This window comes from Pelodiscus sinensis, chromosome 1 (genome assembly GCF_049634645.1).
Source record: "Pelodiscus sinensis isolate JC-2024 chromosome 1, ASM4963464v1, whole genome shotgun sequence".
NCBI classification, from domain to species: domain Eukaryota; kingdom Metazoa; phylum Chordata; order Testudines; family Trionychidae; genus Pelodiscus; species Pelodiscus sinensis.
Window position 1 is genome coordinate 235,563,316 of NC_134711.1, and position 24,121 is coordinate 235,587,436.

The window sequence follows — 24,121 nt, forward strand, 5'->3', positions numbered from 1 at the left end:
TTGTAATCGTCAAACTGATTCAGGGGCTGAAACAGTCCCCTGTTGTCCATTAATTCTGAGGTCAGAAGGAACTATTGTGCTTCTCTGGTCTGACCCTCTGTATAACACAGGCCAGAGACAGAGAACATATCCAGAATAATTCTTAGAGCAGATCTCCTGGAAAAAACTCCGTTCTTGATTTAACAATTGCCGGTGATGCAGAATCTGCCACAATTCTTGTCTGCCTTTTTAAAATCTGCATTAGTCCAGCTTCAACTTCCTGCCTTTGGATATTGTTTTACCTTTGCCTACTACACTGAAGAGCCTATTACTATTTTTTTTTAATAAACAAGATTCCCCCCAGCCTAGCCTCTGGTAAGATAAATAGACGAGGGCATCATTATAGGGCTTGTCTTCTAATCCTCCAGTCGTTCTCATAGCCATTTTATCTACATCTTTCTTGGACTTGGAGGAGACTAAAGGGGGATATGATAGAGATCTATAAAATCATGACTGGTATGGAAAAAGTGAATAAGGAAAAGTTATTTACTTATTCCCACAATAAAAGAAGTAGGGGGTCACCAAATGAAATTAATAGGCAGCAGATTTAAAACAAACAAAAGGAAGTTTTTCTTCACTCAGCGCACAGTCAACCTGTGGAACTCCTTGCCAGAGGATGCGGTGAAGGCTAGAACTTTAACAGGGTTCAAAAAAGAGCCAGATAGATTCATGAAGGTTAGGTCCATCTATGGCTATTAGCCAGGATGGGTAGGAATGGTATCCCTAGCTTCTGTTTCTCTGGAGGTGGATGACAGGGAAGGGATCACGTTAGGATTACCTGTTGTGATCCCTCCCTCTGGGGCATCTGGTATTGGCCACTGTTGGCAGACAGGCTACTGGGCTAGATGGACCTTTGGTCTGACCCAGTACGGCCGTTCTTATGTTCTTACTGTGAATACCACAAATGGAAATTAGCAGCACCTGCACAGAGGAAAAATAATCCAACTAATCCTACTAAAAATTCCTTTTATTTATGCTTCCAAGAATTGCATTAGTCTTCTCAGCCACAGTGTCATAGTGGTTGCTTACGTTAATTGATTAGTCACTGACGCATCTGACGAAGTGGGTCTTTGCCCACAAAAGCTTATGCTCCAATACATCTATTAGCCTACAAGATTCCACAGGACTCCTTGTCACTTGATTAGCCACTGTAACCCACAGATCTTTTTCAGTGTTACTGCTTCTCAGGCTAGAATTCCTCATTTGTTAGGTATAGCCTACATTCCTTATTTCTAGAGGTGTACCTTTAGCTATATTAAAATGTATACTGTTTGGTTGTGCCCACCTTCCCAAGCAATCTGGATTGCTCTGAATTAATGACCTGTCCTCTTCATTATTTACCATTCCCCCAATTTTTGTCATCGGCAAACTTTCAGTAATGATTTCATTTTTCTCCAGGTTATTAGTAAAAATGTTAAATAATTTAGGGCCAAGAACCAATCCTTGTGGGAACTCATTGGAAATACACACACTTAATTAAAAAAATGAGTCTAGTAGCACATTCAAGACTAACAATTTTATTATGGCATAAAGCTTTCATGAGTTGCAACTCACTTCATCAGATGCATCAAGGGGAAAGAAAAAGAAACAGATAGCAGGGGTACAGAGATGAAAGTGTTACATCAGAGCTATTTCAATCAGGATAGATGTAGATAAGAAGGTAAGGATACCTAAAGTACAAAATTACTTATGACAGTGAGGGAGCTGTTCCCAATCTCTATTCAGACCCTTTCTGGTGGTGTCAAGTTCGCATGTGAATTTCAGCTCAGCAGTTTGTCTACCTATAAATAATTGTTTATCATTAATATTCATTATTATTGGTTAATAATTGGCAACCTTTTGTTCAAAACACAGAAATAGAGTTCTTGCCTCAGAAACCATATAGTCTGAAAGACAGGAACATGAATAACAGGGCACAGTGTGTGATGTAGATGGATAACTTGGGGGGTTGGTTTTGTGTTTTAATTCCTTTTCATGGTGTTTTACAATACCACGTCTTGTGGGATTCACAGAAGCAGGCCCACTGATAGAGGGGGACAGTTTCTCCAGGGCCTGGTGATTCAAAAGCAGTGGCCAGTGCACCAGGCCCTTTAAATTGCCATCGGCGTTCTGTGCAACATGCTCTGGGCAGTGCTTGAGAGCTGGCTGCCCACAGCCCTGCCTATTCTGCTCAAGGACCTACCCCTTCTGGGAGCATGAAGCCCTTCCCTCCAGCTTATCCAGGCAAAGCTGTCGGCCCCTCTGCACAGAAACCAGATTTCTCATTTTAAGAGCATGCAGTTTTTATAGCTAAAATTATGTACCCATTTTTTTCCTGAGTAGTTATTGTCTTCCAATAAACAAGTAATTATTCATGGTTGGGGGAAACTGCTGACATTTGTTTAAGACTGAGTTTTATTAGGCTTTAGGTTGTACATTCCTGTTCATTCCCTCAGCCCACCATCAGTGTAGTGATATCATGCCATTGCAGCTTGTCTCTCTAGACAAGCTGTGCTTTTCTGTACTCATCAGACTGATGACCAGATGATTTGTTGAAATTTTTTGGGAAGGGGTTGGGGAGGATTGGAAGGAAAGAAATTGCACTAGGAAAGAAGATATTAAATTAACAAATGAGGCTCTTTGTCAGACATTTCTGAACATCTGAAAAAAAAATCCCATTTCTTAGGAGGCATGCAACACTCACAAGGGAGTATGATGTAATGAATAGATATTTTTTCTGTTATTTGATTTTGCCTAAGTTTCTCCCAACCAAATGGGAGTTTCTTAAGACTGGGAACATGTTTTTGAGCGCAGTAAGACTACAGGCAGTCCCCGGGTTACATGGATCCGACTTACATTGGATCCCTACTTACAAATGGGGTGAGGCAACCCCGCACTAGCTGCTTCCCCCCAGCAGACCAGGGAGACGCAAAGCTAGTGCCCTCCCCCCCCAGCAGACCAGAGAGATGCGGAGCGGCTTTTCTCAGCAGCCACCTCAGCTTGAGAATAAAGGACTGAGGGAAGTGAGGTGTGGGAGAATAAAACTGAGCTCTGGAGAAATGTTTGGCTAGAGTTTCCCCTACAATATGTACCAGTTCTGACTTACATACAAATTCAACTTAAGAACAAACCTACAGTCCCTATCTTGTACGTAACCCGGGGACTGCCTGTATTTGTACATTACTCAATGTCAGAACACTCCTCCTTCCTAAAAACACTGAGTGGAACCAGCTTCTTCGCAGCATACTTCACATGAAGTCCAGTGACTTCAATTATATATAGGTTCTTTTTTTACCATGCTTTTCACTGTAATATATGAGTGCTTACCAGCAGTGCCTTGAGCAATGTGACTGCATTGTGCACATGCTGCTTGTTGCTCAGTCTTTCCCTAGATGGAGAAATATATGCACTGTAGTGTCTAGGTTTGGTGGTGTGGAAAAGGGTGTTTGCTTTTAAATATAAATATTCCTGTTGTTATTGGTTTATCTTAAAGAAGGCAAGGTCCCAGTAAGGTGCCTCTTGTTCAGATTGGAGAGTGGTGAGGCTTGTGATGATCCTTACTGCCTAGGTAGGGGGCTCATTTCCATAGTCTCAGGGCTGCCCCTTAGAAAGCTCCATCTCCAGTATGGAGGAGTGTTATACTCACTGTGGAGAGTTCCACTGGGCCAGAGGAGTGGAGTTATTGACCATGGTCTTTGTCCCAGAGCCTTACACAACTTTTTAGACATCCTGGGCCCAGAACATGGAGCACTTTGAAGATGAGGAGTGAGACTCTGAAATTGATTTGAAATTCTCAAGCAGGGGTCTGCAACCTATTGTGCGTGAGCCAAATCTGGCTCACTGGGGAACCAGATATGGCTCTTCTGGAGCCCCAACTCACTAGCCCCTCCCATAGCAGGGAGCCAGTGTGGGTGTTACAGTCTTACTGCCCCCCATAAGATTGGAACATCAGCAGGGATAGGGGGCAGAAAACGGGGAGAGAAAGCCCTGAGCCACCCCACCAGATCCAGTGTACAGGGAATAAGTTGAGTGAAAAATGGCTCCATGTGCTGCCTTTCTCCCTCCCCCTCCTCACCATGAGGTTTTTAAGGGGCTACGGTGTGTGTGTGTGTGTGTGTGTGTGTGTGTGTGTGTGTGTGTGTGTGTGTTTTTTTTGCTTAACAACTCTCGAGGCTGAGTGATCATGCAAAACAAACTTAATTAGAGTTTATAACAGGTGTGGGGGGGGGGTTCCAGTTAAATATTAGGGGGGGTTAAATACGTTTTTATGAGTACACTGTCTCTGCTGAAAATCCCACAAGCTCCCAGAGCCTGCACCCCCAAATTCCCATCCCAGTCCCCTGCCCCAGCCCTGATCCTGCCCCCAAACTCCCTCCCAGAGCCTTAGGCAGGTGAGGGAGGGGCAGTCTTGGACCCATTGTAGGCACCACCAAAAATTCTGCCAACCTGCCCCCTGGCTGGGAACTGCTCCAACCCTGGGTGGGGAGTCCCCTCTCCTGCCCTGCTCTCACTAGGACCCCAGTAGGCTCTGGGTACGGGAGTCGCGGCTGGGAGTCCCGCTGTGGGGGGAGCAATCGCTGGCTCCGGCCTGGCCGCAGGAAGCTACTCGCTGACACTGCTCGCGGGGTCTCTGGGGCCAGGCTCTGAGCCGGATCCCTGAGCCCTGACACGGGCTGCTGCAGGGCCCCCAGAGCCCGGGTTGCAGCAGGGAAGGGGAATCTCCAGCAGTGCCTGTACCCACTGCTCCCCAGGAACCTCTCCCAGGGCAGCGCTTGGGGGGCAGGTAAGAGAGACCCCTCCCAGGAGCGGCTCCCCAGTGCCCCCAGGCTGCAGGGATTTTAGCTGCCTTGGTTGAGTGGGAAATTAGTAATCCCCACCCGTCTGGGTTGCCAGGCTGCCTCTGTATTGAGCTGGACAGCCTGGGATTTTTGCCTCCTGGCTGGGAAAAAATCAGAAAATACTGGACATTTTAGATGTCCGGTATTTTCTGGATTTTTTTTACTGGACAGAAGGCAAACATACAAGACCGTCCAGTTCAATACCGGACACCTGGCAACTCTAAGAGATGCACCCTAATCCTGCTGCAGCTCTTCAGGTTCCCCCACTGTCAAGTGCTTGATGGAAATTCCTTCGACTACTGGATTAGCTGATTAAACACAATTTAACATCCCTGGAGTACAGTAGCCCATGTTGCTGAAGGGATGAACGTTTTGGAAGGAGGTGGAGTTTCCCAAGGGCTTCATGCTCAGGTATATCACATTGTTGCAGTAGAATAAATGAAGGCATGACTAACCTGAGATTGACCCCATCTGCAGGGATGGGACCAAATCACTTCCCCTGGCTAATACGGCAGAAAATATTACTTGTGGACGCTCCTATGTGAGAGCTCAGCGTCCATGAGGAATGTGTCAAGAGAGCAGCAGTGAACTTCCCAGCCTGGGTCCATGGTCTTAGGCTGGTGGAGCTCACCCTAGTGCTCTAAAAATAGCTGTACAGACAGAGCTTTGCAACTGTGACTAGGGCTGCAGCATGGACTCTGATGTCCAGGGAGAGGGGTGGTGGGTCAACCAGGTTGAGAGGCTTGCTCATGTAAGCTCCAAAAGGCTGTGCAGACATACCCCCCCAGACACTCTGACACTCTGGACTGAACTGACTAATTGTGTGTGGGTATCCTCAACAGATGGAGACTGCACTGTGACTGAACTGTTCAAAATGCCTTCCTCTGCCCACCTCTGTGTTGCTCAGGGTCAGTATCAGTCAGCTCTTCTATTTATTAGAATCATAGAATACTAGGACTGGAAGGGACCTCAAGAGATCATTGAGTCCAGTCCCCTGCCTTCATGGCAGGACCAAAAATGGTCTAGACTATCCCTGATAGACATTTATCTAACCTACTCTTAAATATCTCCACAGATGGAGATTCCACAACCTCCCTGGGCAATTTATTCCAGTGTTTAACCACCCTGACAGTTAGGAACTTTTTCCTAACGTCCAACCTAAACCTCCCTTGCCGCAGTTGTTGTTGCCTTGGACATCCAACAGAGAAATGTACAGCACGCTGGGGTCTCCAGGGTAAACAGTTATTTAAAAGAATTTAAATGCACCCTAAATCAGAGAGATCACAACCTGATTTTCGCTGATTGCTGCCTGACCAATTCTGGAGTTGTTTCCATATATTTATTTGCAACACAAATGTAAAAATAACTGTTCATATGAAATGAACGATCCCTATCAAGATAAAATTCATGTTCCTTTTGAACAAAGTATGCATTTGTTTTGTGAATCAGTGATATTTAGAGCCAGCCATGTTTTGAATTTCCTAGATGGTGTCTGCTTCTTGATTTCCTTGCTTTAGCTATTGTGATGACAAAAAAGAGGTGGGGCAATAAGAGGACAGTGCCAAATCAAATTGTGAGGTCCTGATGTCCTGTGTTTTCAGCTGATTAATTCCTATGTTATTTTTTGTTTGTTTGTTTTTGTATCTGAAGTGCTATTATAAAGAACTAAATAACCTATTAACTGTTCCAACTGAAACTTAAATAATCAGTAAAGAGAAAAGATAATCTGTTCTACAAAATTCCCAAAGGCAAAAACATTCAGATTATTTTTTTACATGTAAAATCCTGAAGCTGCTTTTGAAGTTTTGCTTTACACAAACATACACACTTGCCTTAAAACTTCTGGATAAATGATAAACTCTGTTTATGAGCTCATTTTGGAAGGTGCTGAGAGCCTTTAGGTTCCAATTAAGCTGGTGGGAATCAGTATCACAGAACCCTTTGACCATCCTTGTAGAATAGACACCCATCTTTTAATGTGGTGAAATCACCATATTCCTTTGGGGTTTAGAACCTACTATTTTTCATCAAAAATTATTTTAATAGCTATCACTGGATAAGGAAGGATCCTTTGAAGAAAAAGGTGTTGGTTTTAATTTTACTTCTCTAATTGCTGCCTATTTTGTACAGCCTCAACTATGCTTGTTAAATATTATGCCTCTAACATTTTTTTGATCCTCATTAATTATAGATCCAAAAAGTATACAAAGACAACCTGCCTACTCAGTACAATCAAGATTAATTGCATTGGTCCTTCGTAAGAATGAACCACCAACAGCTTCACAAAAAAAATGCTCGTCTTTAAGCAGCCCTTGGATAATTTTTTAAACTGTTACAGGAAGTGAGAGCCTGCCAAATTACTACGCCCATGAGCCTCACCTTCATTATCAGACTAAACGAATGCACACACCCTTCCACTTTTATCCTCTTCCAAGCCCAAGGAAAAGAAAAGGAGGGAATATAAAAAATCTTTACACAAAGAAGTGTTTCTGAAGTCTGGAATGTGCCTAGTTGTTTGAAGACACGATTTATACCTGCCACCCTTCTTTTAAGCACATTGTTGAGACTCGTCTGTTTTCAAAATCAACCACAGACTGACTGACTGTTTCAGGTACTTCATCTTATAATGACCACCTAATCTAAGATAAATGCACATGGAATTGTGATCACACTCCAGTAAAAATCAAATGCCTAATGCAGCCAGTGGGAGAAGATAAAAGTGGAGTGGTTGGGGACAGCAAATATAAAATGGGTTTGACGACTTAGAGTACACATGCAGGAGGCAGCAGTGCCTGGCTCCTGGATTCAGGCTTGGGACCATGTTTTTATTTAGGCAAAAGTGTGCATAGCACACTTTATATATGATCAACCGAGTCCCTTGCCTGACAGAGTTACATTCTAGTACAGTGATGAGACAGGCCATGATATAAAATAATGTTGTGTAATATTTTTTAGGCATGTTTCTTAGTGGGAGGATGGGCTATATAAAACCATTGGAACCAAGAAGAAACAGTTGAAGATCTCTACTTTCTATCTCCCAACTTCCTTTCCTATTTCAAGACTAAACATCATGCCATCAAACATTTATATACAGAGAAGCTTCAGGCTTCAACATTCCAGAAAAGCTCAGATGATTACAGGCTTTTTCATCCTCTTTTTTCAGGTGGGATCAGTGTAAGTCACAAAATTTTAGCATGTGTAAAAAAGAAAAAGGGTGTGAAGGAAAATCGATCAGAAAACCAAATATGCAGAAGAGGGGCAACATGTTCTGGACAGACCACAAAATATCCTCTAGTTTTAGTTGCTGTAAATCTGATATTAACAGGCATCAATGCTCTAGTTATAGAATACATTGGGGGGATGTGGACAGGGGGAAAAAAAGCCTGTCATAAATAGAAGAAACCTCCAACAATTTGCAGACTTAACATTAATTTTGCAGTATCACTCAGAGGCCCCAGCCATAATATGGTAGGTGCTATATAAAAACACATGAATGCAATCTGAAATATCGAACATTGTAGCTGGAAGTTGTTTGTGGTGGCAGCAGCAGACAATTAGGCATTCCAAGGTGGCAACATAGTGACAATACCATAAGAGAGTCACTGCCTAATAATCATTGAAATAAAATCAAAGAGAAAATGATATTTTGTATTGATCCATTCAGAATGATTTTCATTGGTTAGGCACTAAGAAGTATGGCAGGACTGGTCTCAGAAGGGTATCGTGTCATCACAGCCTCAACAGGCTGATTTATCGCATATTATTTAGACTGCACGTCTCGTTAGTTATTTGTTAAAGATGGACATGAGTCACGGGAAGCTTGATCCAATGCCTGTGAGGTCAGTGGGAATGTTTCCATTGACATCAGTGAATGCTGGGCTGGCCCCAACATTAGGCTTTGGATCTGGATTTCTAATTAATGTTCAGGGATGTTTAGATTCAGGGTTTTAACCGTCCATTTTAAAGACAATAGTCTTTTGCACAATTTCCAGGCTTTGGGGATGTTCAGATTTTGAGGTTTGATTGTTCCAACTCAGATGGATCCTATTCTCATTACGTCCTCATAAATTTAACTTCCAATACAAATAAAAAATGTTTCTAGGACACAATGCACTGTGTTCCTTTTCAGCTACACATTGCAAGTCTGAATGCAATAGATTTAAGATTTAAAAAGAAAATGCAAATGTCAGTTTTTAAACTTACACAAAAGAAAAACCCTTGTCTGGGATACAGTCCTCTAAATGAAGTACAGAGAGAAAATTACGCTCTGTCACAATTACCTCATTTTTTCCCACAGGTGAAAGGTTTTGCTTTTGTGCGACATTTCTCAAGGTTTGATATCCTTGTACTAGTGTCAGCAGGAGGTTTGTGAGGTTCCTAAAGAAATCAATTTCATGAGACCATAGTCAGAAGATTGGAAAAGGAACATAGATCCATGAGGCAGGATTCTATTGTTGACACGTAGCTTGGAGCTTTTTTAAGTTAAGTCATTAGGTACCTGAAAAAATAGCATTCTATATTTCATTCTGACACTTTAGCTCTTGGCAACAAAGTAAGGCTGAGTACATTTTACGAAATAGCGGTCTCATTTAAATAACTATTGGTACAACTCAGCACATGTCACTCAGAAGCTTCTTTCACTGGAGTTTGTGAGAAGTTTGAGTAATGACAAAGAGCCAAATCACCCCTTCCATAGAAGAGGAGCTGCTGTGAGTTGTCACTCACAGGTGAAACCTATTCTCCTCCTCATGGGATGTATGTACAGAGAACAGAGTAGGGACACAGCCTTTAAAAGGCCGTGGTTGATATTTTGAGAATGCTAAGCGTTCCAGGGAGGTGGAATCACCAACCCCCACCTTCAGGATGAGATGAGAGAAAATGGACAAGTTCCTATCTCATGTCATATATGTGTCTTCCTTCCCTCCTCCCATCCACGTACCAGAATAACCTCCAACAGAGCCATACTGTCATAGGAATGTCAGCTGGCTGAAAACCTGATGCCCTCAGGAGGCGGTCAGTGTGCTGAGGAGGTTTCCGCATAAGTAGTGTTAATAATGTCAGAGTAACTTTGCATCTAAAATCCTATAGCAGGGTGATGATGCTTTGTTGAGCAGCATGTCCCTCCATCTCCAGCCCCATCACCTTCCTTCTTCAGAGCAAAGGAAGAGATGTGATGCCATTTCCATTCATTTCCCCCACCTTGGACACTTTTTACTGGTTTTAACCCACTTTTTTTTTTAAGGCCATTGTCAGGCAGTTACCAGAAGGAGTGGTCTGGCTCTGAATAAGTACTGCCTTGTATAACTAGAAAAAGAATGGCTTTTATACCGAAGTCATTGAATGTGCTCCAAACAGCAAAACTACATAATACAATATCATTTCCCCAAAGGAAAAGCTGTTTGAAGGAAATCAAAGTGAAAAAAAAAAGAGAGAAAAGGTGTGGAAAATACAGCCATCAAATATAAAACAACTGGTGAACCCACAATGTCACGCAATGCAGGGAGCCCCCTGAAGCATTTTTCTGAAATGCTTCAACTGTTGAAATACAAAAGCTAATCCTATTGGGAACATAAAAACAGATGGGAAAGAGTTTAAAATGGCAATGCATTTTGTACATAAAAGGTGAGTGAAGTACACAACTACCTTGGCTCTCCAATATCAACACATCTGTAACAACACTGCACAAAACATTTTGTAGTTAGTAATATTTTCATGTGAGTTACTTTGCAGGCTGAATTTTTGCTGGCTTGGCTCTGCTTTGTATTTGAGCTACATAAATCCATGTATGCACCTCAATGCCAAATTTGTATATCACATCTGACTGCAAGTGACATTTAATTAAAACCATAAATTATCTTTTAATGATAACAGTGAAGGTATTGGCAAATGAATTATCTTTCTGTTATGATTAATTCCATCAAAGATAGACACACCAATGTGTGCTGGGGCAAGGGTATTTTGACTGTTGCTAACAAGCTGTTTGATATGCTGCTAGCACTTTTTTTGTGGGCAGATAATGGGAAACAACCAAAAACCTGCTGTATCAATACTTATTGGCTTCAGACACCCCTTTATGAAAAGCAATGCACCATCAAGCCTGTTACTAGCATCTTGAAATGATGTATCCTTCAGATTTCAAGGAAATGTGACTAACTTCAACTGGCCTACAGAGGGCCACGGGAGCAAATCATTTCTACACTAGGGGGCAAAGTTCAACTAAGGTAATTTGAATTAATAAAATCAACATACCTTAGTTCAAATTTCTACATTGTCCCCACAGTGGGGAGGGGGAGTTCAACAGGAGAAACTCTCCCAACAACTTCCCTTACTCCTTGCACCCTGATGGCAAACCAGCGTAGAAGGGGGCATGATCGGTTGTTGATTTAGCAGGTCCTTATTAGACCTGCTAAACTGATCCTGAAAGATTGATCTCTGCAGCACTGATCTCCTGGTAAGTGGAGACAAGGCCTCAGACTGCTACATGAATAGAGCTGTTCAGCTGAAGTATTGAAGTGTGTATTTTTTTTCCCTACATGGGCATCCCTCTGATAGAAAGATCCAGGAGCAGGTTGTAGAAATACAAAACATATGAACACAATATAACATTCAAAGCTCTTTAAGAGAGAGAAGATCAGTCAACAAGAAATGCAAAGACAAATTTTACCAACCTTATTCACAATGGCCTGTCTTCACTACAGAATAAGATACGCAACTTCAGCTACATTAATTACATAGCTGGAGTCAATGTATCATACATCGTGTTTCCACCCCCTCCACAGAGAGAGCATACTGGGTACCAGCCAGAGCTTCCCTCATAATTCGATTTATGGGTCCATACTAGACCCACTAAATCGAATGACAGAAGATCAACCTCTGGAGTGTCAATCTTCCATGTGGCCAATGAGTCATACCAGCTATTGAAATAAGTGGCCTACATATGAAGTAAGATACTAGTTTACATGAGGAAAGGTGGCAAAATCTCTAACTTAAAAGCCAAATAGGGTGAAAATGCATATCACCGTTTACTTACAGCACATGGGGGCTGTGTCTACACTGGCATGAATTTCCGGAAATGCTTAAAATGGAATACTATTCCATTTTCAGTTTTTCCGGAAAAGGAGCGTCTACATTGGCAGGCTGTTTTTCCGGAAAAGCCCTTTTTCCGGAAAAGCGTCTGTGGCCAATGTAGACGCGCTTTTCCGGAAAAGAGCCCCGATAGCCATTTTCGTGATCGGGGCTTTTTTCCGGAAAAGACTACTGGGCTGTCTACACTGGCCCTTTTCCGGAACAGTGTTCCGGAATAAGGACTTATGCCCGAGCGGGAGCAGAATAGTTTTTCTGGAATAGCAGCTGATTTTGTACAGTAGAGCATCGTTGCTTTTCCGGAAATTCAAGGGCCAGTGTAGACAGCTCGCAGCTTATTCCGGAAAAGCGGCTGATTTTCCGGAATAAGTGGCCCAGTGTAGACACAGCCAACATGTTTTATCATTTTCATTCTTCCACCTCAGAAATGTGAAAGTCTGGAAACAAACAATTATGAGATGTAGCCACTCCACTCATGACACACATTCCTTCTTCACTACTTATCACTGAAAGTAATCTATTTTTCTCCACCAACTTCAACTATGCCCTTTTTGTATTTTGAAATAATTATAAATATTGTTGACTATATAGAGACAAATATGCTATTTAGCTGAAGAAGCAGTAAAGACTCCTCTATTAGTTTAATCACAGGATTCATTAGCAAATTTTCCTCTAAATCCATGTACTGAAGGAATAGTGTGATTCTTTTTATAAATGAAGCAGGAAATCAGTAGGGATTTGCAATGTATCAAATGTATATGGACTTTTAAGTTTATATAGTTGGCACATTTGTTTGTGTTTAACAACTAATATGTCATACTTTTTATTAAGTTATATTGTATTCTATGTCAAAGGTATATAAAACATTGGAAATTATACCCTTAATAAGGAAATGGAATTTTACAACCTTCTACTGGTATATTCTTCTTATATATATTTATGGTAATTATAAGAAGCTAAAATTAAAGTTACTAAAATGTAGGATTTCATTCAACAACTCCTTTTTCAATAATCTGCTAGTCAGTTGTTATTTTGACTTTTATATATTGTTATGCCAATTTAATTAAGAGGCAATGTCAGATTTGCACAGGTAATATAAGTTGAGTGCACTTACTTTTTCTTAAGCCTCCAGAATTCTAACTTTGTGTGTATATGTGTATTTCCACTTTTCAGCCAGACCTAACAATCTAGACAGGACAAAGTTCTATCAAATATTCTGTGGCAGACAATCCTGCAATGGCAGGGGAATTGCACCTGCAACGCACTGTCTTTTATTATTATTACTTATTTGTATTTTCTTAGCACCTAAAGCAGGGGTAGGCAAATCTTTTGGCCAAAGGGCCAAACCTCTGTAGGGAAATTGTGTGGAGGGTCATGAATACTCACAATATTGGGAATAGAGTGTGGGAAGGGAGTCAGGGTTCTGGATGGAAGTTCTGATTCTAGGGTGGGGCCAGGGATGATGGGGATTGGGATGCTGGAAGGTAAACGAGGCTGGGATCAAGGGGTTTTGAGGACAGGAGGGGGATGAGGATGAGACAGGCTGTTGGGGTGCAGTGGGAGGGTGTAGGATTTGGTTGGAGGTACGAGCTCTTGGGTAAGACTGGGATGTGGGGTTTGAAGTGCAGGAGTGTGTGCCAGGCTGGTATGAAGGGGTTCAGAGGGTGGGAGGGGAATCAGGACAGGAAAAGTGAGTTGGAGCTTCGGAGGGGCTCATGGGTGCAAGTTTCGGGTGGTGCTTAAGTTAAGCAGCTCCTGGACATAGTGGCTTGTTCCCACTCTTGCTATACAGAGACAAAGCTACGTGCTGCCTCCACAGCTCCTGTAAGTTGTGGTGCCTGGCCAATGGGAGCTGCAGAACTCATACTTAGGCTAGGGGGCAGGGTTTGCAGAGCCCCCTGGCTATCCTTGCTTCCAGGAGTTGTGAGGAGCCACAGCACATGTGGAGCAAAGTAAGCCCCCCACCCCGCTCTCCAGTGGGAAGTCAAAGGCCAGAGTAAAAAGGTCTGATGAGCCAGACTCCGTCCATAGCCCATAGTTTGCCCACTCCTGACCTAGAGGCCCCATCAGTCCCCTGATTGTGATAGGTGCAATACACGTGTCTCTAATTTCCTGTTGAGAATATATGTTTGACTTGTATATAAGTGAGGGGGGGAGGGGAAAAGGTTAGAGAGAGAACCTCTTTGTAATTAAAAATAATATTCAGAATGTATCAGCTTTCATCCATCTTACTAACCTGTGCAACTAATCTGACAATAAGCAAAAAATATTAGATCCACTATATTAAAATTAGCTTCTGTAGTTAACAGAATTGGAGACAGTTTTCCATGAAATCAAGGACCATATGTCAGTCGTAATGGGCAACTGTAGTCTTTCCAGATTTTTTTGTTTTGAAAGGGGTTAGAGGAAAATTTACAAGGGTTACCTCCCTCTTTAATTGTACCTCTTTATTTATGTTTTAACACTGAGAGTTACATGTAGAAAAACACACATTTATGTGCAGTACATTTAGACATTGCTCAAGCCCTTCTTGTTTTGTGGTATTAAAAGTTTCTTTAAGTAAAACTTTGTCACTTACATTTCAGTCTATGAAACACTTTAATGTATAAATACATATGAAAGGAATAATTGGGTTAACAAAAATACACTAAGTTCACCTAAAGCAGAAGTATATGTTTATATATTATGTTCGGTATATGCAAGCACACATCAACTTTATTTATATATACTATAAAATTGAATTTAAAATGGAAATTGCTTTCACCTCCAAAGAAGACAATAATATCACCAGCTTGCTACATGTAAACTTATCGCAATACTAACAATGAACTGGCACAAAAATGCTTCACAAAAACTTTCTAACCAATATTATTTTACATCATTTCAAATCAAAATACCACAGGTATGAATCCTTTTCAAATGGACTTCCATCAGTACTATGATAGTCTCACTGTTACAACTGCTACGGACCAACTAACCTTGTATATGAGATTACTAACCCTCAGCTATACCTGGTACAATTTTCTCTTATGGGAGATTCCAAGTTACTTAGATTTATGAGGTGAGAGTATTGTGATGTCTTCTCTTACCATTGTGCTGCTTTTGTTCTTCTTTCATTCCCATCTTAATGGCCGCACAAGTTGATAGATGCAAAGAAAAAATGGAGATATGTAAATTCAGTGGTTGATGCTGGGGAGGCAGACCAGATTGGGCAGTGTGGGAGGTAGGAGCCACCCAACATTCATACTGTTGGAAAGAAACCTTTAATGTCTCATCAGCCTGGCACTTATTAAAAAAAAAAAAAGAAAAGAAACAAAACCACAATCTGTCCTGAAGCTGGAAAAACTGGGCGTCTGACTGCAATTTATTCAGACATTAGTAATGAAAAGAGATTACAGAACCCATGACATCTTTAGGTTTTGGTAGCCAGAAATGTTATCCTCTAAAATTAGATTCATGTATATTGTTCTGGAGCCATTTGAGAAACTTCCATTAATATAAAAATTACAAAATTAATTTATTTCTGAGACTGTAATCAAACTCTGAAATTTCAACTCATTTTAATAAATATTTCAAGAACAATTTTGTGACTGTGTTGTTTCATTTTTCAATTAGCTCTCCTGTTTGATAATTGGTTTGTTGTCATTATCAATTTTTTTTTAGCAATTTTAGTACCACTTACATATCAATGCACCATAGAGTGCAGAACAGTATGGGGCAAGCTGCTGAATACCGGCAAACTCCACTGATCTCAGCACATCTCTCAGGCTTTTTTAATTACTCTATAGCGAAAGAATACTTTTGCATTGTTCATACACAAAGAGCAAAAAGTTGATTATTTCAGTCTGGATAGCTCCAATGAGCATATGGAAAAGAACAACGAAAGAACAAATCTAAATCTTCATGAGAGATGACAGTGTGGCAAGACCCTTATCTTTCATACAGTGCACTGTCCCTGCAAAACTTAGAGAGGGAGGTTCCTTACAGTTAAAAGTACAGCTCCTAAGCCAGAAAAATTTACAAGCATGGGTAGTTCCATTGGTTTCTAGGGGACTTCTCACATTATCTGAGTATTTGTATGCTTTGCTGGATCAGTCAGTGTACAGAAAACTGAATCATAACATATCCCACACATCTATATAACAACTTATATCACAGAAAGCAAGAAAAAAAAGACAAAAAAATCCCTCATTTCATTCCTGGTACTTTACATTCCTTCTGCTGAAATATTCAACTTTTTCAAGTCGTCATTGCCTATTCTAGAACTCAGTAGATATGTTTCTAGTAGGTAAAAAAGAACACTAAATCCTTGCCTCCTGCTCCTCGCATCTTCAAAGGTACCATTTAAAGTTAACATTTTATTTCTTTTAATCTTTTTTATTGCTAAATATGTTTACAACAGTTCTGGTTTGCTACAGATGGTTTCCTGTTCTTTCTGCCAAATGTGAAATAGCTATATAACTTGAAAAGGGTTTGGTGCTGTCACTGCTTGAAAAATTGCATCTATGGAAGAAAATTAAGTATGAGCCTTATCCTTTAATTGCTTTAATCTTATTTTAGAAGTGATGGGGGTTTTTTACCTTCGAGCCCATCTCAAAGCTTCCGATACATAACTATTTTTTGCCCTTTAGGTTAAGTTATTTCAGTCAGGTATAATGTGTTCATTAGCTACAACAAAAAGATGAGACTGATCTACTTGCATTTTAGGTCCAAATCCACTTAACAACTCCCATTTTTAGCTAACAAGAGCTGTGCCTCTGGCTCAGCTTCACAAAATATGTAACTTAATCTCTATTAGAAAACAAAGGGTGCTGGTTGCAACCATTTATTAAAGAAATCGATCATGCTAGGAGACAAAATAATAGAAAAAGGCATAGTTACTCCCAAAGGGCCAAATCTTTCACTCTCTCTGCAGGCAAATCTCCCACTGAGATCAATGGAAGTTTCACCTGAATAAGTAAAGAAAAGTAGTTCAAGGAAAAACTAAATATAAATTCCTGCTAGAATGAGTTTAAGGACACATTCAGTGTGCCTATGTGAAGAGAGAGACAGAGAACACTCAGTGGGCCATTAAGCATATTATCAGTCTGGGAAAACCATACCCCTCATGAGTAGAGAAGCTATGAATGTGTTCTGTACATCCTTCCAATTGTGTGCCGAGAAGTTCTGTATCTCTGCATATGCCACTCAGTTGACAGAAAAAAAAAATCTATTTTGGAAATATTTTTAGATATTTATTTCTTTTTTGCTATTTTCCAGATTCCTCTGCCAACAAAGCTTGGCTCACTTAACTGCCGGGAATCTGCCTGCACAGGACTTGGAGAGAAAAAAATAAGTAAATATTAGAAACTTCTTAAAATTATAAAGTATATCTCTATACAGCTATGTGTGATATTTCAGGACCTATTTGTTATGGCTAGAAGCAATTGCGGGGCATCCTGCTGGAAATCTGGGACTTTTCCTTTTCCACTAGATTAAGACTTACATTTTTAGTCTGAGGTTGTTCTGATGGAGATGGATTAGTGGGCAGAGTGCAGGTGAAACAGTGACAGGTGCAAAATTATCAGACTTTACACACACACTCTCCTTAACTGACAATATACTTGCGTATCCTTTTTCTGCACTGAAACTGAAATGAAAGCACTTTTCAAAGGAAAATTGCATTTGAACAATATGAAATAAATATGCCTTGTGATGTTCAGAGACTTTAGTTCTGACTTTTCCACCCAACTGGGGCCACCTCCTTTTTTTTTTTTTTTTTTTTTGGAAATGGGAAATCTTGTACCGATGAATCACCCCCCTAACTAAAAGTGAAGAAAAGGGAGTGGCAAAATTTCAAGTCACACAAAGATGAGGTGTTCCTGGTCTCCTCTCAGTATTCCTGCAGTTATACTTAAAGGGTAAGGTTTTCAAAAATTTTAGCATTGCCCTAACTCTGCTCTCATTGAAGTCAGTGATAAAAATGTTGACTTCAATAGGAATAGGGTTAGGCCAAGGTTAAATGCTTTTGCAAATCCCATTCTAAATTTTTTTTAAGATGAATAATGGTCCTGTGTTTTAGGGCATACAGTAACTATTTCTGACAAGAGGAAACACTAGTCTAATGCCCGTTGCTTTTTAAGAGTTCATCAATTTCATCCTCATTCTGTCTGAAATTCTCTGTTTGCTCTTCCTTCTTTCCACCAGGAGGCTTGATTTTGATGCAGAGTGCATTTATAGGTCATGTCCTCTAGTTACAGAAGCCAGTCTTTGTGGAACGCTTATTTATCACCTAGTAAGTTATAATAGCACAGCTCATCCTATTACATTACCCAGACAGTGGAATCTATATACAATTAAAAGGAAAAATGTGCATTGTGTATTATCAGAAGTTTGAGTCATTAGGGGGCTGTGCCCCCTGCTTGCTATGCTCACCAGCCCCCCTCTCAGCTGAGGAGGACCCAGGGCTGATGCCACCCAGTCCTCAGCTCTTCCCCCAACTCTGCCGCTGGGGAGGGTCCAAGGCCGCTCTGGCCCCAGCTCTTCTCCCGTTGTCTTGGTTGCCAGGGAGAGCCTGCCCCAAGGCCACCCTAACTTTTGCCCCCCTCTCTGCCCCAGCTTTTTGCTCCCCAGCCACCAGGGTGAGGGGCCAGTGTGAAGTCCCACCTGGCTCTCCCCCAGCCACCGGGGGAGGGAGGAAGGGATGGGCAAAAGCTGTACTGGGCCTGGCTATCTCCCCGGCCCCTGAGAGGGGCCAGGGCAAGGCCATTGCTCTTCCTCCCACCCCCCGCCAGGGAGGATCCAAGGTCACTCTGGCCCTGGCTTTTCCCCGCTGTCCCCAGTTGCTGGGGAGGGCCCAGCCCCAAGGCTGCCCTGGCTCTTAGGCACCTCTGGCCTCTTACACTCCCCAGCCCCAACTCTTTGCTTCCCCCCCTCCACCAGCTGGTGGGGACGGGGGACAGGGCAAGGTTGACCTCAGGAGATCGGATGCCAGGAGGGGTCGGGCTGAAGCCACAGTGGGCCCATCTCTCCCCTCTTCACCCCCCACCGCTGGAGAGGGCTGGGCCGAGACTGTGGCCACTACAGCTCTCCCCCTGGCTACTGGAAAGGGGAGAGGACGGGAAGGGCTGGGCCACAGGCAGCCCCAGCTTTCCATTTGGGCCCTGGGAAGGGCCAGGCTGGTAGTGGATGGGGGTTGGGTCCTATAGACATGGAGTGACATGGTGACATCACCCTGTCATCCTGCAGGAAAAATTTGTGTGTGTGTATATATATATATAGAGAGAGAGAGAGAGAGAGAGAGAGAGAGAGAGCTTAAGACTAAATTAGGTCTGTATCCATCACAATTTTAGGACCCCTCAAAAAATCAATTTACAGCCCCAGTGGGCACCTCCCCCTCAGACCCTACCCCGAAAGTATTCTTTAGAAAGCTCCTCAAGCCCTTATCACAGGTGCTGCTGTACCAGCTCTGTGGTGTTTGGGCTCATCAACATCATTCTCATGACGTGTGAGGTATGCTGGATGAGAGCCATATCACACATGACTCAGCTGTTGCTAACCTAGACTGCGCAGAAGAATATTGACCTTCTTTGGGTCTGCTGTGAGGCAGATGCTAGGACACTAGAATCCTCTTCTCTTCTATGTCCCCTCCCCCTCAATACTGAAAAGGGAGCTCCAGTTATTTCCAGAGGAGATCAGAATCCAGAATTTTTAGGAAACACTGGAGAACCTTCCTCTTTGAAAAGGTCTTTCCATCAGAAGAATGGCACAACACTGATTCCCTCTTCTATCTAATCCTTTACCAACCAAAAAAGGAAACTAAAAACACCTGAAAAGTCCTAACCAAAAATCCAATCCCAAGCAGAGTTTTCACTCTTAAAAAAAGGAGACATACCAAAGAATCCAAGAAGGCGACTCAAGATTTTGCTGTTGCTGTTAATTTGACACGTAAGGTGATCAAATACTACGGTAATGGGCTGTCCTATAGACCCCATAGAAATAAATAGCTGAAGGGATAAATGGACTGAGTTCTAAGCTAACATAAAAAACTCTATTTTATGACAAGTTCAAAAAGTGGCAGTCACAAGCATCAATGTGGGGGATGTGTGCCCACCTCTTTACAGAGATTCTGAAAGCCAAATCCCTTAAAGAAAACGTCAGACAGTGTCTTAAAAATGTGATATCTGATAATACTTTAAAATAGTCTTTGTTAGCCTTTTGTTCATAATTTGTAATATACCCTCTTAGAAATTTGAAAATAGCATTTTCCCCTACCATTATACTCAGAGTTTCCTGTTTGGAAGCAAACTGAAACATGTCTGCTTTTACCTCACAATTTCAACTTATAAAGCACATTATTGTGCCACAAGACATCTGGGCAGGAGAGTTACCAGTGGAAGTTAACAGAGTTCTGTCAAGAGTTTGGCTTTTTATTGCCTTGCAGCCAGTGAGAAGGACGCAAAGCATTTGGACTATGTCTAGACTGCCTCCTCTTGCGCAAAAACATATGCAAATGAGGCAAAGCATGGAATATCACCACACCTCATTTGCATAATTAACGAGACTCTGTTTTTGTGCAAATGGTTTTGCGCAAAAAGGAGCTCCTTTTTGCACAAAACCCCCTCTTGCGTAAGAGCCGTTCTTCATGGAAAAAAAGAGGAAGAATGGCTCTTGTGCAAGAGGGGACTTTCGCACAAAAAGGAGACATGTAGATGGATCCTTTTTGTGCAAAAGCCTCTTACACAAAAATGGAGCTAATTAATTATGCAAATGAGGCACGGCAATATGCCATGCTTTGCCTCATTTGCATATTCTTTGCACAAGAGGAGGCAGTCTAGACATAGCCTTGGAGTAAAACCCTGGCCCCACTGAAGTCAATGGAAGCAGGGCTAGAGTTTCACTCTTTGGGTTAGATTCACTAGTGGGACTTACATGTGTATCTGCCAGGTTAGGTGCCTAAATCCACTGGTCAGCTGCCGCCTAGTTCTGTAGATGCCTACAGTCCGTAGGTACCTATGGGTTTGTCTGCATGGTGCCATAGTCCATACTGTGAAGATGTGAATGGCAGTGTACTCTAACGTGTTTGCTTTGACTGCTCCATGTACACTCTGCTGGTGTATGTTAGCTAGACACCTTTTAGTGCACACTGGCAGGGTTTACACCTATAGAAAATACTCTGGCTTCATGCAGACAAGCCCTACATTTCCACTGGTAAACTCTGCTGGGCACCTATGTTCTGCCACTGGTGAAGCACATAACTACCTAAGTCCTGACACCATTGAGCTGCTCAGCACCTAATTTATGCCTAAACTACAGTGGGATTGACAACCTAAGCTTTCCCCCATCTATCGGGCCTGATCTCATAGGTTTGCTTGGCAACACCTAAAAATATAACTACCAGATTGGGCCCCACACTAAACAGGGAGGAACAGGAGCCACATTTGTGTGCAATGGCCAGGTGCTTAGGGTACTCCTTGTATGTGGGAGACCCGGGCGCAGGGATTTGAAGCCTGGTCTGCTCACCACTGGGGCATTGGGCATTATTAACTTAGTTATCAAGTATTCTGTGTTGTGGTTTGGGTTGTAGATATAGATCTTGTTGTTATAGTAACTGAGTAGGTCACTGGGGTCAGCCCAGCTAGTCTGGGCTTGTGCTAGTGAGTTCTGTGCTATGCAATAAAATGGACACCTGCAGCTACTCAAGCTTTCTGCCTTTCCACTGATTTCTTCCTGTACTGTGAAACTCCCCACGACATAACATTCTGATATGAGACTCGTCAACTGTCCTGCTAAAGCTGTTGTACTGTGTATAAAATACTGACATTGTCATTGTACCAGGACCTGGAGCCTGTTTCCCCAGGTGTGGGCATGCTAGCCAGTAGGATATCCAGTCACTCAGTCACTCTGGCCCAATGAATAATTAAGCATTTAGTACAAAATGGAATTCTAATTTTTTCCATCCATGTGCAGATTTTTTCCATCCATGCGTGGAATAACTGTTATGTGCAATGAGGCATGTGTGAATGTGCCCCACCAGTAAAAGCATAAAAACCTAGCTTTGGACACTTTGTTAATTAGCTGAGTAGCATTTGACTCTCTCCTGAGTGGCTGCACAGCCACACACAGCTTATGGGGAACACTGCATTTCAGAATAACTGACATTATTCTAAAATAACAAAGAGTGCATCTACACAGCAAGCCATTATTTCAAAATAATGTCGAGATGGAGGACTTCTTACTCCAACTCCTGAACTCTCATTTCACAAGGAGTAAGGGAAGTGGAAGGAGGAGTGCTCTTCCTTCGACTTCCTGCTGTGTAGACAGCGCTAAAACCTGAAGTAAGCTATTTCGATTTCAGCTACGCAATTGACACAGCTGAAGTTGCATAACTTAATTTGACTTTTGCCCTGCAGAATAGATGTACTCTGAGTGTTCATTCAGCTATAAGTAATAGCTCATGTTCCTATTTCTTAACATTTTAACTGATCAAAGGAGCAACAAAGCTATAATCTGAATCCCAATTCCGACCTGGCTTGGTTAAAGGAAAATTGTCTACTGAAAATATTAGAAGGGAAAAAGACTCTAAGGATGTCAAAACAAGAAAAATATTATCTTCACTTGTTGTCTCACTTATGAAAGAATATTCTGTTGTTTTTTTCAAAAGCGAAATTTGGATAATTTACATATTCATGGTTCAGTTAAAAGCCATGGTCTATTTTAGAATATTCACATCCTCCTGGCAGTGTCAAACATAAATGTAAAACGTATACCCTTATTTAAATGAAGTAATTCTCAGAAAGAATGTGTGTATCCTCATGGTACAACTATTTGACCCTGTATTTGTTCTGACATCTGCTTCAAATAATATAGTGTGAGTCTCTGATAGAGAACATCATCTCTCACTAACTGATATTAAAATAAAGAGTTCATTTATCTATCCATTTTTTAAAAAAATCCAATACATTTATGGAAAGATTTTTCCACCTTCTACAAAGAGAAAACCCAGTGGAGTTTGTTGGCCATAGCCTCTTTTGATTCCCCTGCAGATGTCAGTGTTTTATGGTAAATAACAACCACATTGTATGCCCATGGAAAAATATATGGACCAAATTCTGATCTACATTAAACCAGAATCAGAAGAATTATTCTGATTTACATCAGTTTAACTCAGAATTTGACCTGTTGAGCACAGTTTGGAGCCAAACAGACTGCTGCCAAAAAGTAATTTATTTGCCTACGTACTCTCAAGTGTAAATGTACATGTCCTAAGGGAATAATTAAATACATTAACATTTAATAATTTTTCTTCTTGGTGGCATTCTTAAACACAGTATTCCAAATCCAAAGTTGCTTTTGAATTACATTGACAGTCAAGAAAGAGAAATTGAATACACCTGATCTTAATCATTTGAACTAACTTCCTTTTGTCCAGTAAAGCTAATGTCCTTTCTTAATGTTATGGTATTCCATGGTCTGGCCCCAGCAATATTTCTGACATGGACCTATTTCCAGATTTATAACTGGATACTGCAACATCCATCACTATCTTCTTTTGGAGAGTAGGGGGACTAGAACTACTAGGCCCAGTTCATCAACTCTTATTCTAGGGAGTGACAATTATAAGATTAAGTCCTGGTATTGTACTTTTTCTTACGCATAAAAATCGATGCTCCTAGTCAACTCCCCTGCTGCAGCAGATGAACACAGCTAAATTCACTTCAGTGGTATAAATTGATGTAACTCCAATGATTTGTATGGAGTGACACTAATTTACATCAACTGAGAACTGTGCCCATTATCTCACAGAACCTGGAACACAAATTATATTCAGCAGCTGTTTGTGCAACTTCTGATGATCTGGAGTCTGCAAAAATTAAAATCAATTTTCCTTTTAGCATACAAAAGTTCCCTTGTATTTTCAAAGTTCATGCTAAACTGTACACTCAAGGGTCTGGTAAAGCACCATAATTTGCTCTTCTGTTCAAGACTTGGGCTCCACAGTGTTCTCCTATATCAGGGCTGAGAAACCTCTCTGCTGGAAACAAAACTCGGCATGCTCCTAAACTTGAATTTGCAGGTACCTAATTACTCACATTCATTCAGCCTCATCCCCCAGCTGGTGCACTGAAATCTTGTAGTAACATTCTTTGTTCAGAATGGTATAGCAATAAGGCAAGGTGTAGAGGTTACATTTGTATGCTGGG

General features: G+C 41.5%; 1 protein-coding gene across 3 annotated transcripts in view; it reads right to left on the minus strand.

The window, feature by feature from the left end:
• EDAR (ectodysplasin A receptor) overlaps nucleotides 1–24,121 on the minus strand; it is a 94,860-nt gene that overhangs the window by 69,815 nt on the left and 924 nt on the right. For 2 of the 3 annotated variants that reach the window (XM_075918069.1, XM_075918067.1), the window contains exon 2: nucleotides 15,029–15,062. The exons of the other annotated variant lie outside the window; for it this stretch is intronic. In XM_075918069.1, the coding sequence (XP_075774184.1) occupies nucleotides 15,029–15,031 (3 nt within the window). In that variant the 5' untranslated portion in view covers nucleotides 15,032–15,062. The remainder of the gene's footprint in view (nucleotides 1–15,028; nucleotides 15,063–24,121) is intronic. 3 annotated transcript variants of the gene reach the window in all.